At 39.3% G+C, this 25,146-nt stretch overlaps 1 protein-coding gene across 1 annotated transcript; it reads right to left on the bottom strand.

Annotated features, from left to right (window-relative positions):
* Positions 1–9,365: 9,365 nt before the first annotated feature.
* On the bottom strand, positions 9,366–22,238 carry REEP2 (receptor accessory protein 2). Its single transcript, XM_079320107.1, is given in 10 exon segments — positions 9,366–12,591; positions 14,472–14,629; positions 14,917–15,064; positions 15,427–15,540; positions 16,109–16,229; positions 16,447–16,465; positions 16,468–16,514; positions 17,686–17,762; positions 21,678–21,750; positions 22,028–22,238. Coding segments are annotated over 10 exon segments (1,008 nt in total). The 5' UTR covers positions 22,204–22,238; the 3' UTR covers positions 9,366–12,516.
* Positions 22,239–25,146: the final 2,908 nt, after the last annotated feature.

Below are 25,146 nucleotides of genomic sequence, written 5' to 3'. Positions count from 1 at the left end.
GTAACCATGACAACTACATCATGATATCAGCAAAGGATCTCACATCTGAGGAACCAGATCTCATTAAATGCCAGGGATGCTGCTTGAACTGATGTTTAGTGTCCTGGAGCCAGGGGACAAGTTTTGTTTGGAGTCTTCTGCATTTTATATGTGAGTCAGGAAAGGACAATTTCTTAGGTTAACTGGTATCCTTCACACAATTGTCCTCCATCTTTTGTTTCCATTATTGAGACACAGAACCTTCCACAAATGTGGACGACTGAAAGAATTTTATCATAGGAAAGATGGTGAGGACATTGTCATAGACTGAGCATAAAGTCTTTGGATTAGAGCAAAGTAGTTATGCTGTGTTGCTCTGTCACATCTCCAATGCTGACAGTTTATAAGCAACTGGTCTCAAACTGTTAATTCCAGGTGCTACAAAAACTGCATATACTTGTTTCAGAATAGTTTTGGATTTGTGGACAGCTAAACACCACTGTTTTCTCTGAATGGTTAATGCAGGCAAGGAAAAAGTGAAAATATTTTGAATTGACTTGGTGGTAACTCAAGACATGTTAGATAGTTAGGAGAATGAACAGACCAGTGGAAGATTACTGAAGTAAAAGGACTACAGTATTCTTAAAGGAAATAATTTCCCCTTCTAGCTGGACTTACAAATTACATGTTATGTTGTATTGTTACTCACCACCAAGACTGAGAACTCTATCTGTGGTTAATCACAATAACAATTCTATGAAATGCTGTGTTATGAAGAGTACAAATACACAGCAATGCATCCAGAGTACTATATGTACGCTGGACCTGATTCACAGCTCAGATCGCGTAATTTTGCTTCTAGATTTTTTGCACTTTCCGAGTGAGTAGAGAAGGGAGGGAAGAGCAGTTGTTGTTTTCTTGGATTTTTTTTTTGTTTGTTTGTTTTATCATTTACTGTAGTATTTTCAGTTACTGTGTATGCTACAAAACAAATCAAATTGGAATCTAATAAACCCATTAATTTTAGACATTACAACAACAAATCCCATAAGCTAGCAATTACAGTGTTACAGACTCATGTATTGCAGACAGACCTTCGGCCTTTGCTATGAAAACAGGTCAATTCACTTTTTCTTATTCTCAGACTAAGGAAGCCCAATGAATTATTTTTTATCGAATACAAGAATTTGAAAACACCTCCTCTTGTACTTCTTAAATAAGAGGAAATACAATGTGCCTATGCTGAACAAACTCTGTTAAGCGTTCCCATTTGCACTTCCTTCTATTTTTAGATATTCAACTTCAGTGGTACATGAAGGGGTTTCTTCGCATTATGTTCAAAAAACCTTAAATCCTTTGACAAAAAAAAGTCAGTCATATTAACTACCTAAACTTCCCACCCACCTCTTCAGTAAGTTATTGTTTCTGAACATATATTTTTTGCCTTTTATTTCGCAAATAAATATTTCGTTGATCTGTGACAAAAATTTCAAACTAAATCACAAGTCTTGCTTCAAAGAAAATTTGAAGGCAAATTACTTCAGAGTACTGAAAGATAAACCAATGCTTAAGTTTCTAATAAGCTAAAATTCACAATCTTCCAATAGGAAAAGCCTCATAGTAGTTAGAATAGTTATAGACTTACAGTGTTTTCTTCATCTTGACTGTAAAAGCTGAGGAAAGAACTGTGATTGTTATAACACAAACACATCACTAGAGGCAAGCTTCCACTTTGTAACTAAAATAGCCCAAATCTGGACTGTATCATTATCTTGATTTTGGATTTGCTTAAACTGTTCTATTATTGAACGCTAATACAAATTATTGGAAGCTGAGCAAGAACTTGAAAATCAGCATGACTGAAAATTTATTGCTGCTTCCTCATTAATATGCCAGAAGGACTATCTGACATTTCTATGGAATGTCTGTGCTCTTGGGACTGATGATTCAGTGCAGAGCCGTTTGGAATTTCTACAAAAATTCAGCCCTTCCTCCCTTCTCAAATGGCTACATTTTACCCATCTGTCAAGTATAAATAAAAATAATGGGTTTGTGTGCAATTACAAGGGGAAGGATGGAAATTTCACTGCACAGTGTATTAGGTAACTCATTAGAAGCTGCATTTTCAAAAGCAGTGTGAAATATATCTCCCATGTTTTATTCATTTATCTTCTGTGGTTAGAAAAAGAAACTATGCTAAAATTTTAAGGTACATAGTAATACTCAAGCTAAAGGAGGATGCAATCAAGATTTCTGTGAGGTCAATTTGATGAAAAGTGTTTCTTGTCTGAGTTTCATGAAAGATAAGGAAAAAACTGTTTAAGGCTAGCAACTCACAAATTCACAAATTTTGAGACTTGCAAATGATTCTAATAAACAGGCAAACTCAAAGTCCAAACCCAGTGCAGCTCATTAACTTCTGCAGCTCCTGAAATCATTCTGCATACATCAACTGCTGTTGGAGCAAGTGGGGATATGAAATGTAACAGACATATACAGACCTACAAAATAACCACAATTTTTGCATATGCCCAGAAATATAGTCAAACATTTTTTATTTACTATATAAACACTTCAGCTTTCAACTGCTGAGTTTAAGAATGGCCAAGCTGAGCTGGTTGAAACAGAAGAAAATCTGCTCCCTTCACGAGAACATCCACAGTGGTAGAAGGATGGCAGTAGGGTTGAACTAGATGATCTTTAAGGGTCCTTCCAACTCAATCCAATCTATGATTCTTTGATTCATTGCCTTGGCAGGAAAAACTGTCAGCAAGGGGCTAAAAAGAGAAAGGCTCCACCTACACAAGAGTCTACTTTGGAGAGGAAAAAAAAAAAGCTAGGCTGAATTTCAAAGCCAAAAAGGATGTCAGTCCATTACTACTGTTACGAAGTTCCAGCTAAAGACCACAGTTCATCAGCTTCAGACTTATCAAAAACACCAGGTATGAAGATGCCACTAGAACCCTACTACCTGACTTCCTCTCTTATCCCAGCCATTACAACTGCTACCTCCCAATGACCCACTTCACCTGCTAGCCGGGTCTGTAGAAAACCAACTGTTACTGACAGCGACAGAAAATTCTTCTCGTAGCCTGTTTTTAACTTGTAATTTCACACATCCTCTGCCTGTTGTCCGTACCACAGGTTTTCCAGTAAGTAAGCTGAGTTCTTGCTACCTGCTCTGCACGACAGTTATTATTTCCTGACCACTCTAATGTTTCATGCCTAGGTATAGTAGCTATGTAGTACTGACTAAACATTTCTACATCGGCACATAGACCCAGAAAAGGATATTCACCATTCTCTAGCTTTGCATATATGAATGCTTTCCAATCTTTGTGCTCCCCAAAAGTTACTTACAATTACAATTCAGGTAGGTCTCCTAGATGCTTAACAACCAAAGTATTTTATTCTGTCCAGAACAAAAAGGCCACCTAATACACTTGTGATATTAAATCCAAGTCCTCAGTTAACAGCTGCAAAGAGGACACAACCTGAGAGTGAGGAATATTTAAGTGAGGAAATAATGCCAGGACAACCCAGATTCCCAAAATTTGCCTTATTTTTACATAGCAGAAATAGCAGGACTCTGTATTCATTTTCATATCTTTATTCATTCAGCAATGGAGAGGGGGAAAGACAGAAGACTAAACACGTAAGACATGAAGATAAACTAAAATAGTTTAGGAGCACAGTTTGAGAATTAACAAAACAGCATTTTTAAAAAATAATATCCACAGGCATAAGTAGCAAGAAACTGGGGCTTGAGGTGGGAAAAAGGTATGCAAACTCACTAGCATAGAACAAAATGCCATACCTTCAACTTATAAATCTATTCTAATGACATACGTAGATTTAAATTCAAAGTATCCGAGACATTTATATGTCAAAATAAACTGGAAATAAAAAGTGAATAAAAATCCTCCAGAACCTTTCTTCCCCCCAAACATCAATAACTAAACCTTATCACAGCAACTTTTTCTTTAGAGGTGCCATCATAAACATCATGATCAGTTGTGCTTGGAGCACCACTTACCAGAGACACCCACATGAGACAGTAGCAAGAAGTGTTCAAAATTTAGTCCTTACATGGTGCCTTTTTGGTCTCATCAGCAATCTTCAGCAAGTTGATACAGCCTGAATAGACATAGTATAATGAACTTTTCCAAATACTCTTTAAGCTCAACAAAAGGGCTGTCTTTCCATGCTTATGACCCTGATGCCTCAGAAAGGAACTTAGCCAGGAAAGCCACTTCTAGTGGAAACGTCAAAATAATTGAGAAGAGAAATATGGATTAGTTGCCACCCTGTGGAACGACAGCACCTGTGCATTGATAAAAGCTTTTGTATTATACTCCAGAGAGAAATGGAAGATAAGCAATGGCCCCTTTAAAACAGGTTCTTCAAAAAAGAGAAAGTTAAAAGATACCCAAGATGAGTCTGGGTATTAAAGCAAGCACAATACGAGACGGGTTTTGTACATTTAAGTCATTATACTGCAGCAAGTGAGCAAACTTAATGACTACAAAAAATTAGTGACAGAATTCAAACAATTTCCCCCTCTCAGGAAGACTCCATTAATCCAGTCATTTAACTGCACTGTGCTTCGGCACATGGGTAAAAAGGTGACAGTGTCATGAGGAGGCGTTTTCCAATGTACGCTTAATTCCACACTACCCCCGGTCATCGAATAGACTGAGCAGTATCAGAGACAGGGACTGCACTAGCTGAACCCATTCAATTTGGGCTGGCCTCTTCTCTGCCTCCCCTTTTCAGAGGTAATAGTCTTCCTGTGCTACAATGGCTCCATGCATCACTTACCGTATTCTTGTGCTAAATACAGATTGGTCACAACAGCTGGCTTTTACAAAAATCAAACTATTAAATACTGCTTAATTCTATTTAATTCAATATATTCATTGCCCCAAATAAGCAAGCAATAGCAGCAGTGTTATAATTTCCATTCAGTTGCTAAATTTCCCAACAAAGCCTAGGAAAAAGGAAAAACTTGGGAAAAATCTATGGTTTGGCTTTGGCTAAACTTATATCCACACACTTCCTAAAAACTGACATTGAGTGCTGACAGTAGAAAGTCTTTATGTTAGCTCTATACTGGCAGAGATAAATACACCAACCACAAGGCTTAACCAGAAAAGCCCATTCCTACCTCCCTCAATTTCTTATAACTCTTTAAACCATTACTAAATGTTTCACAGAATGTAGCACACGCTCTTGGGATGGGGCATGTCAGGGCAATCCACAACTCCTATCTGAAATTTTGCACCTGCCCAAAAGCACTGTGTTGGTTTACCTAACTCTGATCATATGATGGAAAAATAGAAACATATTGAATATATTTTATTCTTCTTGCTTTTTTTTCTCCTGAAATCTGACATAGAAGAATACCCAGGACTATTCTAGGTTCTATTTCTCTTTCCTACAGAAACCTCCTGGTATGTCTTGGATTCTCCTTCATTCCACAAACCTCCATCTATGCTGTTGCAAATAAAAGATTTTCTCAACATTAGAAAAAATCTCATACTGTTACATTATGTTCTAACATCAGCTTTTCTATGTAAGAATGTCAAAATCCCTTGGACCCAATATGATCTTTTATGGTTAACAAATATGAAAAGTCAAGAGCTTTTTGTGAAATGTGTGCATATTAATTAGGTTGTTGACTTTAAAAACAAAAACCAACCAACCAAGAAACCAACCAGATCTGTCTGTATGTTCTTCAGAATGCTAACTCTCTGTTGCCATGGTCACAAATTACCATAGCAACATTAGACAAATCTGTATTTTTAGATTAAAATTACTTCTCTTTTCACAGAAAATAGATCCAACTGAAAGAAAATACTCATCCTTACCAGGAAATACTACTGAAATTCAGAGTATAAAGTAGAGCAACACACAACAATTGGTTAATTGCAAAACCCAGGGCGGGGGGGGTGTGTGGGGGGGGGGTGTGTGTGTGTGGAAATCACAAACATTGCCATTTTCAGAGCTGCTTCCTACAGCTAGAAAATGGTTTGAATGTGCAACAACAACAACAACAACAACAACAAAAAGTGAGGACAGTTATTCTGTAATGCTATTGTCTCAGCAAACCTCACTGGATAGTGGCTGAATTAGAATGCCTAGAATAGCCTTTTCAGCCCGAGGTTAACAGCAGTATTACTTCATATGTCTTCATTAGAGCCCCAGCTTGTTTTTCCCCTCATCCTCAAGGATCCTCATACTTAGGACACAACTGCCATAACGGAAATCGCGATCCTGCTCACTCGGGGTCGGTGATTTTGTTACTCTCACACCCTCTGGTGGACAAAAAACGATTCACAACCGTCCTTGCGCCTTACTGCCTTCAGATCAGCACTGTGCTAACGGGAACTTCGACACCAACACGATGAGTCAAACCCAAGCATCTCTAATTTGAGATTAATTTGAGAAATAATCTGACAGAGGAGCCAGAAATGAGGAGTCCATTAAAGCAGTGCTTTCCCAAATAAGGCAGCAGCATGAATACAGAAAGTTTATATTCAACACCAGGTTTGACAATCAGGAAAATTATCTCCATTTTATAGTCACCAAAATTTTTCGACTTCTTTCTTTTTGGTAAGTAGCTAAGCATTACTTGTAATAATAACTTAGTACATGTTTGCCATCCAGACTGACTTTCCTCACAAACCTGATACAAAGACCATGACTGAATTCCCTATCTTTGTAAGTCAGTATAGCAATGCATTTCCACTGCTGCCAGAAACGCTTTAATGTTTTACATAGTCTCAGACAGTTATATATTACAGAAGACTTGAGCTTTTGCTCCTTTAGTGTTCACTTTTTTTTGCAGTATTCCCATAAATGTTACTTCTAACATTATCTGGTTAAATGCTGACAGAATGCTCATGTCCAAAGGGTCTGGAGTGAGCACATTTCAGCCAGAATCCACTGCAAGAAAAGGGAAATATGTCAAACTATGCTATTTGTAATATATGCTCACATTCTACCTGGGAATCCAGACTTAGGCCTTGCTGTACAAGTTACACATATTAATCTAGGTCATAGGTTTAAATAACAAAAAAAGGCTAAATTGCAGCTCTAATACAGTATATTTCAAGTCTCTACAGTCAGTAAAAAGGAAGCCAGCCCTTGCATAATAAAAGTAAACAAAAAAAAACCCATTACCAATTCACAGAAGAATAGGAGTTCTATGAAAGAGAGTAAGAAAGTAACAAATAGCTTGCAAGGGGCTTCAGGCCCTAAGATTTTAGGCATATAAATAACGATTACCTAAATTTACCTGCAAAGTTGCAAAAAAAACCCCAGAAAACCACCAACAGCAAAAAACAAACAAACAAAAAACAAACAAACAAAAAACCCACCAAAAAAAACCAAACACACACAAAACTCACAAAAACAAAAAACCCATCAATTTGACACTGTTTCTTTTCACTTTGTACTATTTTAATTCCTATTATCATCAGAAATAGAGCACTGGAAATTTGAATTTTGGGATTCTACGGGTAACTGTGTATATCAGTGTAGCTAACTCCAGCATTTGGTTCACCCAAACACGCAGGCTTTGGCAGGAGGCAGAGGGTAGAATTTCCCAGGCAAACATATCCTGTGAAGATTCCTGCTAGTGCTTCTCCACCATAACACATCTACAAAGTTATGAGAGATATTTTATATTCCTCCCTGCAGATCAGCTGCCTGCTGAGGTAAAAGTCAAACTTTATTGTTCTGAAGGGATGAAAGTTTGAAGAATCTCAGAAGAGTATTTAGCTCAAGTCCAATTTAGAAGGGGGAAAGGGAGAAGGGAGGGAAGGAGACAGAGATTGACTCCAAGAGAGAAATAAGGCTCAAAAAGAAATCAATAGAATGCACAGTTTAAGTGTTGCTTGAGGCTCAGGAAATTAGCAGTATTTACTGGACAACTCTGTACTATACACAGCTTGTTTTCTACTCTAATTCTATCTATCTAGCTCACAAGACAGGGTCTTAGCTGCTATATAGTTATTTTCTCCATTTACTGTGAACACCAACTGTTTTCACAACTTACTCTGCACACCTCTTAAGACCTTTTTTGAGGCCTCTAAGCTTTTTAACAATACATATAAGGAACATGAGCATGAGTTATGTTTATAGTGTCTCGCAACAGAGCCAAATTCCAGATGAAAAGTGTCCAAGAAACATTTCTCCTCAGTAACATTAAAGCATATTCCCATATATACATTTTTGCACACATTATCAGCTCTTAAACATTAAACTCAGTAGACTCCAGACCAGAAATAGCACACAGGAACTGGCAGCAGGTGGCCCTGACTGAGTTGTGAGGCTGAATCAGATGGCCCCCAGAGGTCCCTTCCAACTCTGACACTTCTATGCTTCTACAAGCTCATGTAACTTTCATAGTTCAAGAATACTTTCCTTTTCACATATTCGACTTTTCAAGACAACACACAAAGCAGCATCATGAGATGCTTCAGCCAGACAGTGTGTTACAAAATTCCTAGTGGCTAAAGCAACAAAAACTTTAGTACAGACCAGTTACATAGAGATGTCATCCAGCATCTCGCCAGCAAGCAGAAGTGAGACAATACGGTGTCTCCATCAGAATACAACTTTTTTCCCCTGGATTTCTCTCTTAGGGAACAATCCACACTTTCCAGCATTATATGCAACTTTGGAAGACAGAAAAATCAGCTCAATTCAACAGCTGCTTTCAAGCATACAATGACACTTCACAGTTAACTTGTGAACCTCCTTAATATAATGCTATGTGTAAATCAGAGAACCAGCAGAGTCCTCCATAGATACCTTACTTTTCTCCTAAGACACTAAATTTCCTGCTGATTAAAATGACACAGAACCAATAACCATTTCTGGAAAGTTGTGTTTCTTTAGAGATCTTTCTTTCCAAGGAAGTATGTTGTGAGGGAGCTGCATTTCCAAGAGGGACGTATAAAAGAAAGCCCAGCACTGCAAAAGCACAATGAATGGAAATCAATTCACTAAAATGAGGGAAGTGAAACTTCCCCAGGACAAGCTTTGCAATTTTAAGAACACCAGCACCCCTCTCTATATATATGCTCTACCTATTAAGGAAATTATTCCAGTCTAAAAGAAATCAGTCCCAGACATGTAAAACTGGAGAACCACAAACTCAAAATTTAAAAAGTAAGTAATAAAGATGTTTAGGTAAAGGTTTAAAACCTGACAGTTGTCTCCCCTATATTTTCATATTTCTTACCCACCATGGAGGATTACTGCCAAACAAGAAAATATTTTTTCCCTTTTATGCAACAAATCATTAAGTTTCTCAGACAGGAAACCACATTTCACTATTTTCTTTTCCAACAGCAGAATACTGACTCATACTACTGCAAAAGGCAGTCACGGCTTCAACTTTGTATCTCGCAGTACAGGTATTTTAGGATAATCTTCAGGCACACGAAGTTTGAAACACACATACCACCCTCTTCAGCCCCCAGCTTCAAGTATCATTTTCTCTTACTGTACTCTTCTCTGTGGCCAGGCATATTAAGAAAAGGCTCTACACATTTACCAAACACAACAGGTTCTAATGCTAGGTGACAATTTAACCATTTGCTTAAGTGCAAATGAAGCCCAGAGATGATACTGAAAAGAAACTACATTCCAGCATTTCCTGCTGAAAACACCAAACAGCAGCTGATAAAAGCATTTTATCAAAACAGCACATTCAGCATTCTCATTAACAAGAGAATTTCTATGCAAGACAGTGCCATCCAATGCAGAACTGTATCTAGAAACACACTAAGAGGTCACGTGGGTGGTGGTAGATCTGCAGTGGCTTTGAGCAAGCAAAGCACAATCTAGCAGTCACATTTGTACTAGAAAAAGAAAACAGTATCCATGCTAAGACATTGCTCTTGCTCTGGGTAAGTTCTGCTGCTTGACATCATTGCACACTGGATAGTCCCTGACTCTACTGTAGACTCACTCTTGCAACCAAAAGCCAGTTCCCCTGTATAAACAAAAGTCAGAATAAAACTGACCCATATTTACCCACAAGCTAATGACATCAAGCATCAATGCTACGTAAAAGCTACTTAGCACAGGATTCAGCTCAGGAAGACAAAGATAAATCCAAGTACCAGAACAGAATCTTCAGAAATTCTTCCTGTGCTTCAAAGCAGAAAAGTCTCGACAAATAAATGGATTCTAGAGAAGATTCTGGGAAGTCACTCTCTGGAAACTTAGAATCGTAGACTATCACAGTTCATGCACAAGGAAAGGGCAAGAAGATCAGCACATGGGGAGACTTGGTTTCTAAATCAAGCCCCTCACAATGATTTACATAAATAATTTACTATGCAAAATTTTAAAAATAAAACAAATAAATAACATGATCATAGACATACTTTGTATATAGAGAACAATCGTTCTCTCTTGCTAAGTACAGGAACATCTAGGGCAGCACAACTGCATCTTCCACATAACCATGAAAGATTTTTATCTGTTTTCTGAAGAGAGGTATTTCCTTTGGAAACAGAAAATATTCCTGCTTCAGGACATGCATTTGCATGTGTAGTAAGACATGAAGTTTGCTAATAAACTAACAAAGAACAAAATAATCAGGTTTTTTTTTTTGTGAAATTCAGAACCAAATCAAGATTTTTATACTGACTTCTGGATAAAGTCTTGTGGATAATTTAGGACAAATATTTCTGACGAGATCCAAGTTTCTAACGTGGACTGTAAAGTTTAAATTTTTTAAAGCTACAAAAAATAGTAAACCCAACTTAATCGGCTTCCTGAAATAACTGCTCAATTCAACAGTAAATAATTTGTCACCAAGACAATGGGAAACAAGAAAAAAATTCAGTCCTAGTCTTCAACTTCATAAATTTTCGCAAGGCTGTTCTCTACAATATTGGGTCCTGTGAAGAATTGACTCTAATTTCAGAAACGTGACAGCAGAAGTATGGGACACAAACACCTGCATGTAGGAGCCAGGTTCTTTTGATAACTAATTACAGTGAATATTAAAACCACCAAGTATTCATTCAGACACTCATGTCTATAACAGTGCACCTTCTTTGTAGATCTTGATAACAAGAACCCTGCTCATAAATCTCCTAAGTTTTCACTGACTCAGCTGGCATGTGCACAGGGGATCTCCCCTTAACAACCTTCAAGAGATTGGCATGATGGTACGACTTGGCATGATGCAAATTTTCTCTGCAGCACCGCAATTTCACTCCCACAATATTCTACATTACTTGTAGTTTTCTGTCCCAAGTGTTAAGTATTGCTCAAGTCTCAGGACACTGATAAATACGGCACACGTCAGACAGAAAATCTGCGCAAGGGCTGCACCAGGATAAAGCAAGATGACTGATTAATCTCAGCATTGTGTGCTAGTCCTTGCTTTTTATCCACCATAAATGAAATCCTGATGTTAGCAGAAGTCAACTGTCAATAAATGAATGGTTTCAGTTCTCATGCCCTGAGGACTGACTGTCCTAAAGCTGAGAGGTGAGGGCTTCTGAAATTCTCAAGTATGCCCGCAGACTATTTTGAGACAGATTTTCCCCAGATATCTGCTAGAATAAAATAATTTGTCTGAAGTAACATGATTTCATGACATGAGTAACGTGACATGAGTTCAATCACTACATGGCAAAGCAAGGAACCTTGCCTTGGAACTGCATGGGACCTACTGCATGGGACTCACCTCATCCTGATGCTCTCATAGGAGTCAAAGTGGGCATTAGAACCTGAAATAAAATTCAAGCAGTTTCAAAAATAGTCAAAGTCTTAGAGATGCCAAACTTTCCTTCTCAACAGTAACTCTTGCCTGCTCCATCATATAATGTGCACATAATAGCACATCTTCTTTATTAGTTTTTTCCAGTTATCTCCCTTCACCTTCCAGAAAAAATAATACAAAAACCAATCTCTTCATGTTCCAGTGTGAGTAATGGGAATCTAGCATATACCTTCCATAAGCCAGTCCTTTATGTTCAAAAGCACCCAGCACACATCACTTCAGCCACCTTCTCGAAGGTGATGGACATACCAGGTATGGTCCATTCTTAAGGAATACGATTCATGGTGGGCACTTCTTAACCACACACAGCTGCAGGAGAACACCCAGAGCAAGATAAGACATTTTAGAAAGCCACCCGCCCCATGGAACTCCTGTGTCTAGTATTTTTCCAGCTTCTGTGCAATGGATGTCTCTAACCCTAGTCAGTTTTTCCACCAAAGATTCTCAACTAGAGTTATACAGTGGGAATTCCAAAGCAACTGGCTATGTACAGACATATCAGCATTCCTCCAACGAGAGATGAAAAGGAGAAAATTCCTGAGGATTTGTATCCTCTATTCTGCTTTCTGAATCCCAGCTACCCCCTTGCCTTGGAATGAGCTCTGTAAAGCAGTATCGGTTATTTACAAGAATCTCAGCTCTCTTCCCTTGGGGAGTCTCCCCATAAAAGCCAAAGGCAAATCCCAGGACAGAGACAGGTGCTGGGGGAGCGGGTTGCCTTAGGATGACTCGCCAGAAGCAAGAGAACCAGCAGCTTTCTTCTTAGGGCGGGCTTTTACACTTCTCACTGGAAGCTGAGGAGAAATAAAAAGAGGCATCTTAGGCTATTTTATTTTAACATCTAAATATCTAACAGAAAGATGCAAGAATGTAGAGTGAAAATAGGAAAAAACAACTACAATATAACCCTATTAATATCAATATAATAATGTCATTATTACATTGTCTCAAAAGCCTATTTAACTATTCTTTTTTTTTCATTAATCAAATCACTCAACATATCCATCAAATTGCAAGCAGGAGAAGACATTCTAAAACAGGATATCTACACTAGTAAAATCAAAGTCAGCTGTCGAAATAAAAGGTTAAACACAAATATTTCTAACTGATAACATTCACATAACATTTCACTGCTCTAACTTTTCTGCTTCTTAACTTCCACCAGCAGTGCAGTTCTCTGAAAGCTATGGAAACATCCTGAACTAATCTGCACACTTTACTTCTGTGCCTTATGTTCTAGATACTGGCAAGAAGGACACATTTATTCATCTGTGATGCATTCAGCCCTGGCTGGCAACCTCAGTGATCTCAGTCAAAGATCTTGTACAAGTCCTAAAGCTGACCCAAAGATCCAACAATCTGAGCATAAAAACCAAAATGCCTGCAAAGGGCTTTATTGGTATTTCTGTATTCACAATAAACAACATAGAAGAGTTCTTTCTGTCTTTTCACAATTTCACTTTGAAAAGTCCTCACTAGGGAGCTTTGACTCCTGTCTAATACAGTAGACAAGACAGAAGAGGGGCCAACTCAGAAATAAGGCATAGAAATTTCCGAGTTAAATTAAAACACATCTTCGGACACAGATGTCCCTCCTTGGAGAAAATCAAAAGCCACCTAGACCTTGTCCTGGGAATTGGCTCTACATGAGCACTGGGTTTGAACCAGATGAATTCAGAAATCCCCTCCAACCTCAAAATTTTCTGTGATTCAATTATAAGGAACACTTCAGCACATGCAAAGGCTTCCCCTATACTGTAAAATCACCTTAACAGTACTTTAAATCATGCTCTAAGCAATTACTTTCCTTCAAACAAATAAATATTTAGCCTGAATAGATTGACAATGTCAGTCAGTTATATAGTATTATTTATCTTAGATAAAAATAATAGCAAAAGTCCAAGTTGAATCAAGCAAATAGAACCCCAACATCATAAAAAGGGAGAAGCATTTTACCACATACAATCAAACCCTAAGAAACACTCAAGTAAGAGTCAAAACCTGGAAAGCTACACTTCAAAGAGCATTTTCTATAAAACACACCTGAAAAAAAGACTGCTAAGCTTACATGATTCTTGGACACAACTGCATTTATTTCCTGTATGGTTTATTTTAATAATAAGCAATCAGGCATCTCACATCCCATCTGAATGGCTGTAAATACTTTGAATCATCACATGAACATAAGAAGACAATTGAACAATCACTAGTTACTCAAACTTCAAGAAAAAAACTCCAGGAATGGGGTAGGTGGGGAGTGGTGTAATTCCCCTCATCTAATGTGTAAAAGTCAAGGGAAGCCTAAGAGGGCTGCGTTTACATGGAGAGAAGTGGCTGTCCCAGGTATAAATGTCACTATTATGTATTCAGACTGTAGCAGAGAAGATACTGTCAATGAAACATGTTAAAAATACCTAATGCTCCACCCTTCAACACAAAGCCCAAATGAAAGAAATTGGGGCTCTGGCTTATGACAGAGGCCTACAGGCATGATAAAAATGCAAAAGGTATAGCAAGAAGATGACAAGTTCTCTGATGTAGGGCTCAATTAGCAAAGCCAGTTCAACAAAATTTATATATTCAGCTTCTAAATGCTGAGAATATAAAGCTAGAGCCTTTCAACCAAGCTCACAAATCAATGTCAGTGCTGGAAATTATTTATACACCAACTCACTTCAGTTTTCATCACCTTTTTAGGAGTCTTGAGACTCTGGGTACGTTTAGGAAGTTTGTCTCCTGCATCTTCATCTGATGGGTCTGTTCTAGTATCTGATGGGGTTCCATTAGATCGATGTGCCACACTGCTCTCCTCTCCAGAGGAATAACAGGAAGCTAAGGAAAAAGAGGAAAAGTTTTAGCAAATACTTTTAAAGAATCTCATGAGGCTTAAAATGGCTCATCCTCAAGGAACACATGACAGAGAGATGTCAACCATCCTGAATAATTATAATGGGATAAGTACAGGGAGGCATATTAAATGAGAAGGCTCAAGGGAAGACAATGCAATTTCTCTCAGATAATTTCTGATCTTGTACTCCCTTCTGAGACTCAAGGCTCAGGGAAACCTTCCTGGCTCACTATCCAAGGACTCACACAATAGCCCAGCAGGTGGTCTGTACCTGAGTCTTCAATAGTTTCCAGCAAACTCGCACCAGAAGGGTGCAGCTGTGGATCACAGCTTCGCATATGCACCGTATCTTCATCTCGGATCAGAGTGAGATCCTGCATGCTGAAACTTCGAAGCTTCTCAGACAAAACTCCCTGACCCTAAGAGGATATAAAATTAGGGTGAAAGGCACGTCACCAAGATCATCTCACATGGAATCATTCATTCAGAAGAGGAACAAAAGTGCTCTATTCCCTCCCAAGTAGGGTACTCTGAAAAAAGCAGAAAAGGGAAAATGCATGCTCTCAAGAACAACTAAGAGGTTAAAGCAAAATCCATTCCACTCCCCCTCTACTTTTTTTAAGTCAAAGGATGGAATTAACTGCAGAGCAAGGAAAGAAGGAAAAGTAGGTTGGTGCCAAAGAAGTACTAGTATCCCTAAGAGATCCACAGCACCTAACTGCTAGTACACAAAAATAAACTGCTGGAGAACTCCTGAATGCTACAGAAGGCATTGCATTACCTTTGCAGCTGCAGTAACTGCTGCACTGGCAGCAAGGTTTAGCCCTCTCTTGCCAACTCGCATCATGGTTTCGTAGCTCTTGTCACAAGCCTGAGTAATGTATTCATCAATTTCCTAGGAATGCAACATGGAACATGGCATTTAGCTGCTCATTACAAACATGATCAACGTTTCCCCAACATCACCCTTAGAAACACAAAGCTCATCTAGACACCTTTTTTCCAGGCTACTAGCATCAGATGTCACTGATCATATAACTTGAGTTTCTCTGCTAATTAGAGAAAAACATGTAAATGCAACTTTAAATTACAGTATGCTATTTCCAAATTATAACAACTGAAACAAAGCAGTTGCTTATATCAACAATGCAAAAAAAACCAGACTGGCTACAGAACATGCGGCTTCTATTGTGATTCAAAAGGCTTAACTACTGACAGTGACTGCAGGGGACCATGACACTGGGTTAGCCAAACATGCTTTCTAAGCATTAGGCAAACTATTGGCTAAACTGCAATCTTCAGTAAGCTGCAGTATGACATCATTGTCAGACACGGAATCATTTTACATTCACTAAGGCCAGCACAAGCAAGATTCACTGATTCCAGTTTTTATTGTGACATAATTGAATTAGAAGTCAGTCAGTTCCCAGACAGGTCAGTATCTTCCAACAACAAGCAGGTACCTTCTCCTTATTGGACAGCGTTGGGTGCACGAACTTCCTGTAGAGGACACTGGAGCCCTTGGTGTAAGGGGAGAGCAGCCAAATCACAAATGCGATTTTCAGCTCGAAATAAAAGGGAAACCTGAGAGAAAGAGGAAAGAAAAAAAAAAAGAAAAAAAAAAAAAGAAGAAGAGAGAAAGATGGAGAACTGGAATCAAGATCAGCACAGAGACAGATGGAGATAACTAGTACAGAGCAGCACAGGCAGAAAGAGTGTAGGCAAGGTAAAGGCTCAGACACAAGAGAATCAATTATTCAGGTGAGAAAAGCAGAACCCTTTTCAGAATCCTAAGACATACCTTCTTCGAGCATCATTAGTCTTTCATCCATAGCCATGAAAACTCCATAAACAGGGCATCTCTCAGCCCTGCAAAACACATCAAATTACAGTCTGATAGCTACTCTCATCATTCTGAAGTTTCTCAGAGGGCATCCGTAGATGTTAATATTACATTAGCTTCTCTTCTCAATTTTCAAAATTTTTAACTATGTATCTTAATATCACATTCCTACTAAAGCTGATGGCTGCTTCTGAAACTTCCAACACATACTCCTCAGATAAGAAACAAAAGCAGGGCCAGAGTAAATGAGAGAGAGCAGGATGAAAGCAAGTCTGTCATCTCTAACCCTTAGCCAATAAAATCTGGGAAGATACAATATCAGAGATTGAAACAACTGAATGCAAATTCTCTAGTGACTCAGTTAGCAGGAATAAACTTCTGTTTTCAGAAGTCTTTTATGTGAACAAGCTAAAGTTCTTATACTTTTTCAATCTTTGTCTGCTTTTCAGATTTCATGCAGGTAGAAACAAAGTTGCTGAACACTTTTGGAAGGCATGTGTAGTAATTCACCATTCTTAGAAGATGAAACTCTTGAGTAACATTGTTTCAGAGGTGTACACAATGAGACAACTGAAGATACCCTGTTTCAAAGGTTCAGTTGTAGCCCGGTAACAATGAATAGTCATTTTTGGAGGCCTCCATATTGGCAAGCATGATGCGGAGCAATGAAAAGAGTAAGAATCTGCCTCTTTCTATTGCTGTCTGTCCCACTCTCCCTAATGGAAGAGAAGTTCATCATGCAAACTTCTCACAGCACAGACATGCATGTGATCTGCACTTCCACATAAAAGACAGTCAAAGCAAAATAGGTGCCTTCCTTCTACCATTTTTGTAAGGTGTCTTTTAAACTATCATTTTTTGAACTGTACCAGTTCACATTAACAACTTATCAAAAATATTTCAAGTTATGAATGGATGAAGATCCTTTTATAGATACTGGGCATTTACCCTAACTTTGCAAGCAAAGGAGTTGAAATGACCACGATGGCAGCCACTACCCACAGTAGCTAGATACCTGCTGACTCTTCACAGGGATTGAAAACTCCTAAAGGAGACATGGTTTATTCTTAACATCCTAACACTTCTCCTCTCTGCTTAAAAAAGGCAAAAAACCCCCAAAACAAAGACATAGCAATAACAAAACTAAAAAAAAAAATTAAAAAAACCAAAAACGCAATGACCCACCAAGGAACTCACCAAGAAAGAACAATGTCTGTGAGTGTTTCTGCAGTGGTGAAAAAGGCAAACACAATCCAGTACATCATCCACTTCACCTGCAAAAGAGCAGTCACTCAATGGACAGACATCAGAACGCAGAAAAAAAGTGAAATGTCTTCTCAGTATAAATGGTCCATCTCCACACATTAAGACAGATTCAAAAAGAAGGCATATATAATCTGTAATGGAGAGGGACACATACTGAATGGTACAATTTTAGTCTGAGAAAGCATGTAGGATTACTGTGCTCTAAATAGATAAACACATACAGATACATGGATGAGCAACATTATGGTGCAACAGTGTTAAGGTCCCAAATGACCTATCAAAAAAGATCACTTTAGAAGTTACACTCTTCCATATATTATGAACACAAAAATAAAATATATATATATACACACATGTGTATATACATACATGTGTCAAAGTTTAACTTTTGGCTGCAGCCCTGAATTTTCGTGATGTAACTTTTTTCCTTAGGAAAAAAAGAAAAACAAAATACCAAGAAAGATAGCTCACTAATTAGCATTCTTTGCCTTAATCATTACTCCCAGAAATCACACAAGCAATTTTTTTTTTTTTTTTAATAAAAGCTCACTGAGAGATGTAAAAAAGCAAAGAACACGCCACATCAGCCTAATTCTCTTGTTTAAGGTATAGAGTATAAATATGTACTATTATGACACATTTGGATGCCTATCACCTATCTCTCTACTTTCTCACACCCGTATCCGGGGCAGTATTTCTTTCAAAGAACAAAATAACTCCCCCCTAACAAACAGAGACACACACTCTGCTGGTCTCGTAACTGGTTTCTCAGCTATAAGCCAATTACTCCTCAAGAGGAGTCGGCTGAATTCTAAGGAAAATTGCTGGTTTTCTATCCTGTTGAGAACTAAAAAAAGAGCAAAAGTAGCAGATAAATGATGAGGACACCTTAATTCAAAGCAGTTTAACACTCCTAGTGTCATCAAAAATGGGAAAAAAGAACTAAACTGAATCAGGGAAATGCCACATATTAAATCCACACATTAATCCATATATTAAACTTACATGAACAATTATGTTCATATAATAATGACATGTTGACAATCCTTGTTACAGCAAATAATATAAAAGCAGGTATTTCCCCAAACTTGCATGTGTTGAAAAAATCTGGTGATTTGTTCTTGAAAGACCCTCCACATGTTTTGCATAAAAGAAAATTCATCTGCTTCCAGCTGCTCTGACACAGTGAATGGTTTAGAAGATAGTGGTTAGTAATCAAAATTATTTCCACTGTACTGTAAACTTTCTTTTTCAGAACAGAAAATAGCAAATCTTGTATTGTATGGCTCTCTCCTGCTTTTTTTATTCCTTGTACCATCAGTTTGAACAAGACCAGGTGTTGTCCAGCTGATCTAAAGCAACTTTTCAAAATGAATTATTAAGTCCTTGGTGCAGCAATATGAATCAGCTCTTGTATGATGAAGTGTGTGAAAAATAATAAATCTAAGTTTTCGAAAAGGGATCCAAAAAGGTGAGAGATTTCAGAAAACCTATACACCTATCCACAGTAAATCTTCAGCATTAGGCAAAATGAAGGCAGTAATAGCAATAAAAGCATTTAGCAAATACCTACATATATGTAACAAAATGAAGGGGTTTTTTTCAGAAAAAAAAAATCACAAGTGTAGATGAACACTTAGGTGTCCATAAGCCTGTGCTAGCTATAGTGCTTTCCTTACAGGGCAAGGGTATATGAAGTTTCTAAACAGTTTCTAACAGGTCTGTATAAACACTTAAAGAAACAAAATCATCAAGGATAAAAATGAAGGGACTATTGAGGATTAACAGTTGGTTAAAAAAAAGGAAACAAAGGATAAAAGGAAATGGCCACTTTTCACAATGAGGAAAGTTACCAGTGGAATCCCACAGGAATCAGTGTTGAGATCTGTGCTGCTCATCTTCATGAAACATCTGGAAAAGGTTGTGAACAGTAAGATGACAAACTGTGCAGAAGATACTCTTCTATCCAAGAGATTAGGAGGGAGTTGGTTAAAGAATTCAAAAAAGGATCCTAATTGATCTCCGGCTGACATTTTATCTCTAAATAGGATTAAATACAAAGCAATGAACTTACAGTGTCTGCTTTTTCTTAGTGAAAACCATTGTATTTACATATATTAGCAGATGTCATTCAAAAGGGGTCACTGTAGGCAGCCTGAGTGTAAGCCTAGTGCTTAATTTCAGTCTGGTGACAGACTCAGGAGTAGGAACTGAGAATGGAGAACATTGTTACTGTTCAAATAAACTTCATGTTCTCATCTTTGATACTGGACGCAGGTCTCCTTGCTTGTCTCCTTCTATCATCCTTTGCCCTATGATCTAAAGCCAAAGGAAAAACAAGAAGTATAGCTCCTAAACAAACTAGAAGAATCCAACTTCTAGTTCTAGAAGTCCCTGCAGATGACCAGAAACTAAAAGAGCAGAAAGCAGATGGGAAGAAATCCTATTTTTTTTCTTATGACAAATTACAAACATCTTCCAAAACTGAAGATTGAATGAGGCTGCATTTTTTTTTTCAGTCCACTAAAAGGAGTCATTTGCTGCTCATTTGATGATGAACAGCTTCAGACACACATATAGTCTCCCCAGCTTGCACCAAGAATCTAAACAAATTCAGCAAATGCAAAAGCACAATTGAAATGTAGACTTGACCAACGCTGAAGACAACATGTGAAAAGAAAGAAATTGTTTTTAGGACAATCTGAGCTAATAGCAGCAGTTTGCCACAACTGCTCAAGGATTTATCCTGAGTTTTTATCATGGTGGTAGAGAGGAGTAAATTTACACTGTCCTCTGGTGTCACTGTTTGTGGCAGCTTGATCTGCATCAACTCAAGCTTCAATACAGCACTTTAGCACAGATACACCTATAAGAATTTTCTCCACCACCAAACCGTAACCAAGGTCTTAAGCATGATGAACAAGCAGTAGTACATAAAACAGTTGGATTTGAAAATCGGCAGCAGGGCATTCAAGTTTTCTGCTGAGTTTTCACATGAAGAACAGTTTGAACAGATACTGCCCCTTCTGCTATCTTTTCCCCCTATCTTTCCATTTCTGTTGAGAAGGAAGAAGTGCTTCAAATGTAAGCGAATTAGGCAGATGGCAGTCCAACATCTAACTGCTTATTTCTGATGCAGTCCTCTCAAGGGAGAAGCATTAATATGTAAGTTTTAGCAGTTCAAATACATTTGCTTGAACCACTCCAGCATTTTCACTGAAACTAAAAACAAGATTATATTTTCTGCTGCAGCAATCCAGACTATCTACTTCAGGAAATCTAAACCACTGAATCACTAAACAAAACCTAAAAATTAATGACATACTTTTCCTCATCATAGGTCTTGTCTCAACTGATCCACTTGGAACATCCCTTCTGTAAGAAGGCAACATTACAAAAAAAAATCTGGTGTTTTAAATATGGTAATTGCAGCAATGCTGTAGACAGACAGAGGGAAACGGTTCCAGAAGGGAAAGAGAATGAAGTTTTGACCAACATAAAAAGCTGATCACAAGCAAAGTTGACAGGAAGCCACAAACCAAGCAGGATTATTCAACCCTTTGGAAGAAAACAAAAGTAGTACTGAAAAAGCAGTAAAGGACACAAAGTAAGAATAAAGTTACAAGAAAGAACTTGTCCTGGACTTTCATATGCTTCCAGGTTGCATGTTTCCCCGCCTTTCCCTGCCTCACTCAGCATCTCCTGAGAGTATACAGCCCACGTCTACGGGTTGAAACCTCCCATTTCAGTAAGCGCCCATCCTTGGCAGCTTTTCCAGAGACGGCTGGAGCTGCTGCTCGGGAGGCCCGGCTGAAGCGAGCCCCTGCGGACCGGGTGCCATCGTCCCTCGTCAGGACGGGGGCTGAGGGGCGGCCGCGAAGGACGAGGCGGCCGCTGCGCCGGCACGGCGAGCCCGTACTCACATATTCCTTTACGTTTTTCGTCTTCACGGCCTTGTAGGAGGAGTACGCGGGGTAGAGGGTGCCGAAGATGAGCCTGCGAAAAGAGCAGACCCCTCAGCGCCTCGCGGCGCCGCTATCCGGGCGGGGCTCGGCCGCCCTCCCCGCGGCACCGCCCGTGGGCCGCAGAGGCCCCGCGGACGCGCCCGCTGCAGCTGCGGCCACCCGCGAGGGCGCCCGCCTCCGCAGCCGCCCCTTCCCGGGGCGCGGGGTCCCGCGGGCCAGCGCCAGGGCCCTGCTCTAGGCCGCGGCCCCCGAGGGGGCACCGCGGAAGGGCCCGCGCACTTGCCCGCGCCCCGGCCGCAAACACTCACACCACGAGGCGGGAGATGATCCAGGAGACCATGGTGGCACCGGGCGCGGCTCGGGCTGAGCAACGGCGGGAGGCGGCTCTGAGGGGTAGGCTCCTGCAGCAAGCGCAGCTCCGCCCCGTGCGCTCGCATGGGAGGAGCCGATGCGGCGGAGGGAGAGGCCGCAGGGACCCGCGCATCGCTGCCCGCCGCGGAAGCCGCCGGTGGCGCTGCCTGGCCCGCCGAGGGAAGGGCCCGCCATCGCTCGCATCACGTCGGGAGGTGCGGCGGGAACCGGGGAGCGGAGCCCCGCCAGCGGAACGGCAGCAGCAAGGTACAAAAGCGGCGTTGCTGGAACGATGGCAGAGAAGCAACATGCGCAACCTGAGAAAAATTACAGGGGAGTGCTGAACTGAGATCACAGGCACTTGGGAAGACGACGTTACAGAGACCATAGAAGCCATCTTCTCTCTAGCGGCCTCCTCCAGGGAAATGAAGACAACAGCTAAACGCGCTGCAAACAGGGTAGCTAAGTGTAAAAGCTTTTGAGTTCCACGGCTCCAAGTTTCACCCCAAACGGGATGCTAAATAAAACTCAACTAACCGATACTGATGTTTGGTTACCAAAACCAGAATAATAAAGGTTACCTGTAGTTTCCAGGTAATTTCAATGTTGCCAGATACTCTTCCTCAAAAGCTGAGAGGTCAAGGATTACTTTGTTAACTACAAAAAAAAGGCTGAACAGTGTATGTGTGTGGGGGGGGAATATCCGTAGTGCAGGGTGGAAAATGTGTATGCTTAAGCATACTGGAGTACAGGAAACACATGTATTTTAACAGCTCACCAAGGAATACTATTTAAAGAATCTTCCTCCTCATTCGATGCCAGAGTTCATTACAGGGTCCCTGGGAACCTCTATGCATGTATATTACAGTCAAGGACTGATTAGGCCCCATACACAGATCTCTGAATCACACTGAGATAACCATTATATAAGCTGTCTTTAAATGGAAAAAAAAATCGCTAGAAATCTACTATGGTTCTTCAGCTAACAATAAAACAAAAACAAACAAAAAACCCACCAAAACAAAAAACCCTAATAACAACAAAAAAAACATAACAAATCCAAACCCACAAAACAAACAAAAAACCAACCAGAAAAAGCTGAAACAAACAAACAAACAACCTCTGAAGGAAGGCACTGTGGCAGTCTCATTAGCTGCTGATAGTTGCTGAAGAGCCTTTATTAAAAGGAATGTGACCGAGGAAAGAGTCAGAACTAAAAGAGCTGATTGGGAAAAATTTTCTCATGAATGCATGAAATTCAGTATAATAAGTAGTGATGACAAAGACAAAACATTGAAAACTTCCCATTACATGCAAGAGATGAAAACATAAATGTCTCTACAGACAATGACAAAGAACATTTTGTCACAGTCTGCTTTTGGATATGAATGGCCAAAAAATGGTTGCATAAGGGACTACACAATTTACACCACTGATGGCATAACTGTCCTACTAATAGGATAAAAGGAATCTGCTTTCACACATCCAAATAACAACATGCAAAACCTTCAATGAAATAACTCAATTTCTAACTGCATCAGTTTCCTATTGGTGACCAGCACAGCAAAAGCTCTGTTACTTGAGTCATTTGTTCATGCTCAGGTGAGTGGAAGATGCAAACAGAAGAGGGAAAATACAGAGATCTGCTGAGTAACACATATGACAGTGTGAGAATGCTAAATAACTGCAGCATGGGTGACACCTAAATAAAATGTGCCTTAGTGTTTTAAGCTATTTAATGTGCCAAGGGGCAGTATGGAAGTCTTCAGAGCATTAGACACAAATGGTGCCAAGAACAACAGAATCTCAACATCAGCAGAGAAAGTGGCGTTGTAAATATAAGTGGCAGCTCACTGTTTAGTAGCATGTTGAGCTTTAGAATAACTTCAGAAAAGGTATCTTAAACTAGCAATTTACATTTAGCAATAAGAAGTTCAATTTTTTTTCCATATCATAAATAAAAATGAAAGATTAATTAATTAACTTACCTTTCCACAAGAAGAAACTACTGGTAGTTTAAGGGCTATTTTTAGAATAGCTATTTTTAGTCAGCTGTAGGCTAAGTGAAAATTAAAATATTTATTAGTAGTATTCTTTTTATTAACTTAGTAGTAATATTGTATAATGCTATATAATTAAGACCTATCCAGGAAAGCAATTCATCAATTGTTTTCAAATTAAGGTTGTATAGTTTTGGGGTTTTTTTGCAGATATGCTGCTGCTGAAACAACTCATGATAAACTTGTAGTTTATCTACAAATAGTCTAAACAGGTCACAAAATATCTGTCAATCTGCTATGGCTAAACAATAAAGCATGGAACTCCCACAAGCTGTTCCTAGAATAGAACAGCTTAAGCAAAGCTACATTAAGAAAAATGCCAGGTCAGATCCAGAGATCCTGCTGAAGCTGAGGTTCAGGCAGAAGCTGCTATGATGAAGAGGAACAACAATTCATCAGGGCTCAAGAATATAGGATTCCCTTTGGAAAAGTTTAGCAGACAAAATATGGATCTTGGGAATAAAGGTAAAGTGGAAGAGCACAATGGGAACCCTCCTTGGAGCACAAAGGTGCAGATTGTAGTAGAAGAGTATCAAAAGCTGAAAGAAGTAAGGAAAACAGAAAAAATGCAAGCTGACTGCAAAAAAAGACATTGTAAGGGCTAGGGCCCTAGAACTGGAAATTGTTCTGAGAACATTTCCTTAGTCATTTTGCTCTGTGATTGAAAGCTGTTCTCTTAGAAGACACCTTTCTAGAGGAAACAGCTGTATTTGGTTGTATCCAGCTCTTGAAACTTACATTACCATTCTCCTATTAGACTATATATAAAGGCAGAGATAAATCAAAAGCTCCCTGCAAGGCAGGGGAATGAGGGAGACAAGAGAGAAAAGAAAGATGATTTCTGTCTGGTTATTTTTCAAATATCTGGTGGGAACATGCAGCTCTTTTTCAAAAGCTGAGAACAGGAATCTTAAAGACACTGCCAATTGAGAGGAAAGAAGCTGTGGGTTGATTTCAGATTCTGAGATGCAGTGGAAAAGAGTGACTACAAGCAGGCATTGGCAGGCATACCAGCT

This window comes from Erithacus rubecula, assembly GCF_903797595.1.
Source record: "Erithacus rubecula genome assembly, chromosome: 16".
NCBI classification, from domain to species: Eukaryota; Metazoa; Chordata; class Aves; order Passeriformes; family Muscicapidae; genus Erithacus; species Erithacus rubecula.
Note: the sequence above shows the minus strand (reverse complement) of the source record. Positions and strands in the feature narration are given on the sequence as shown.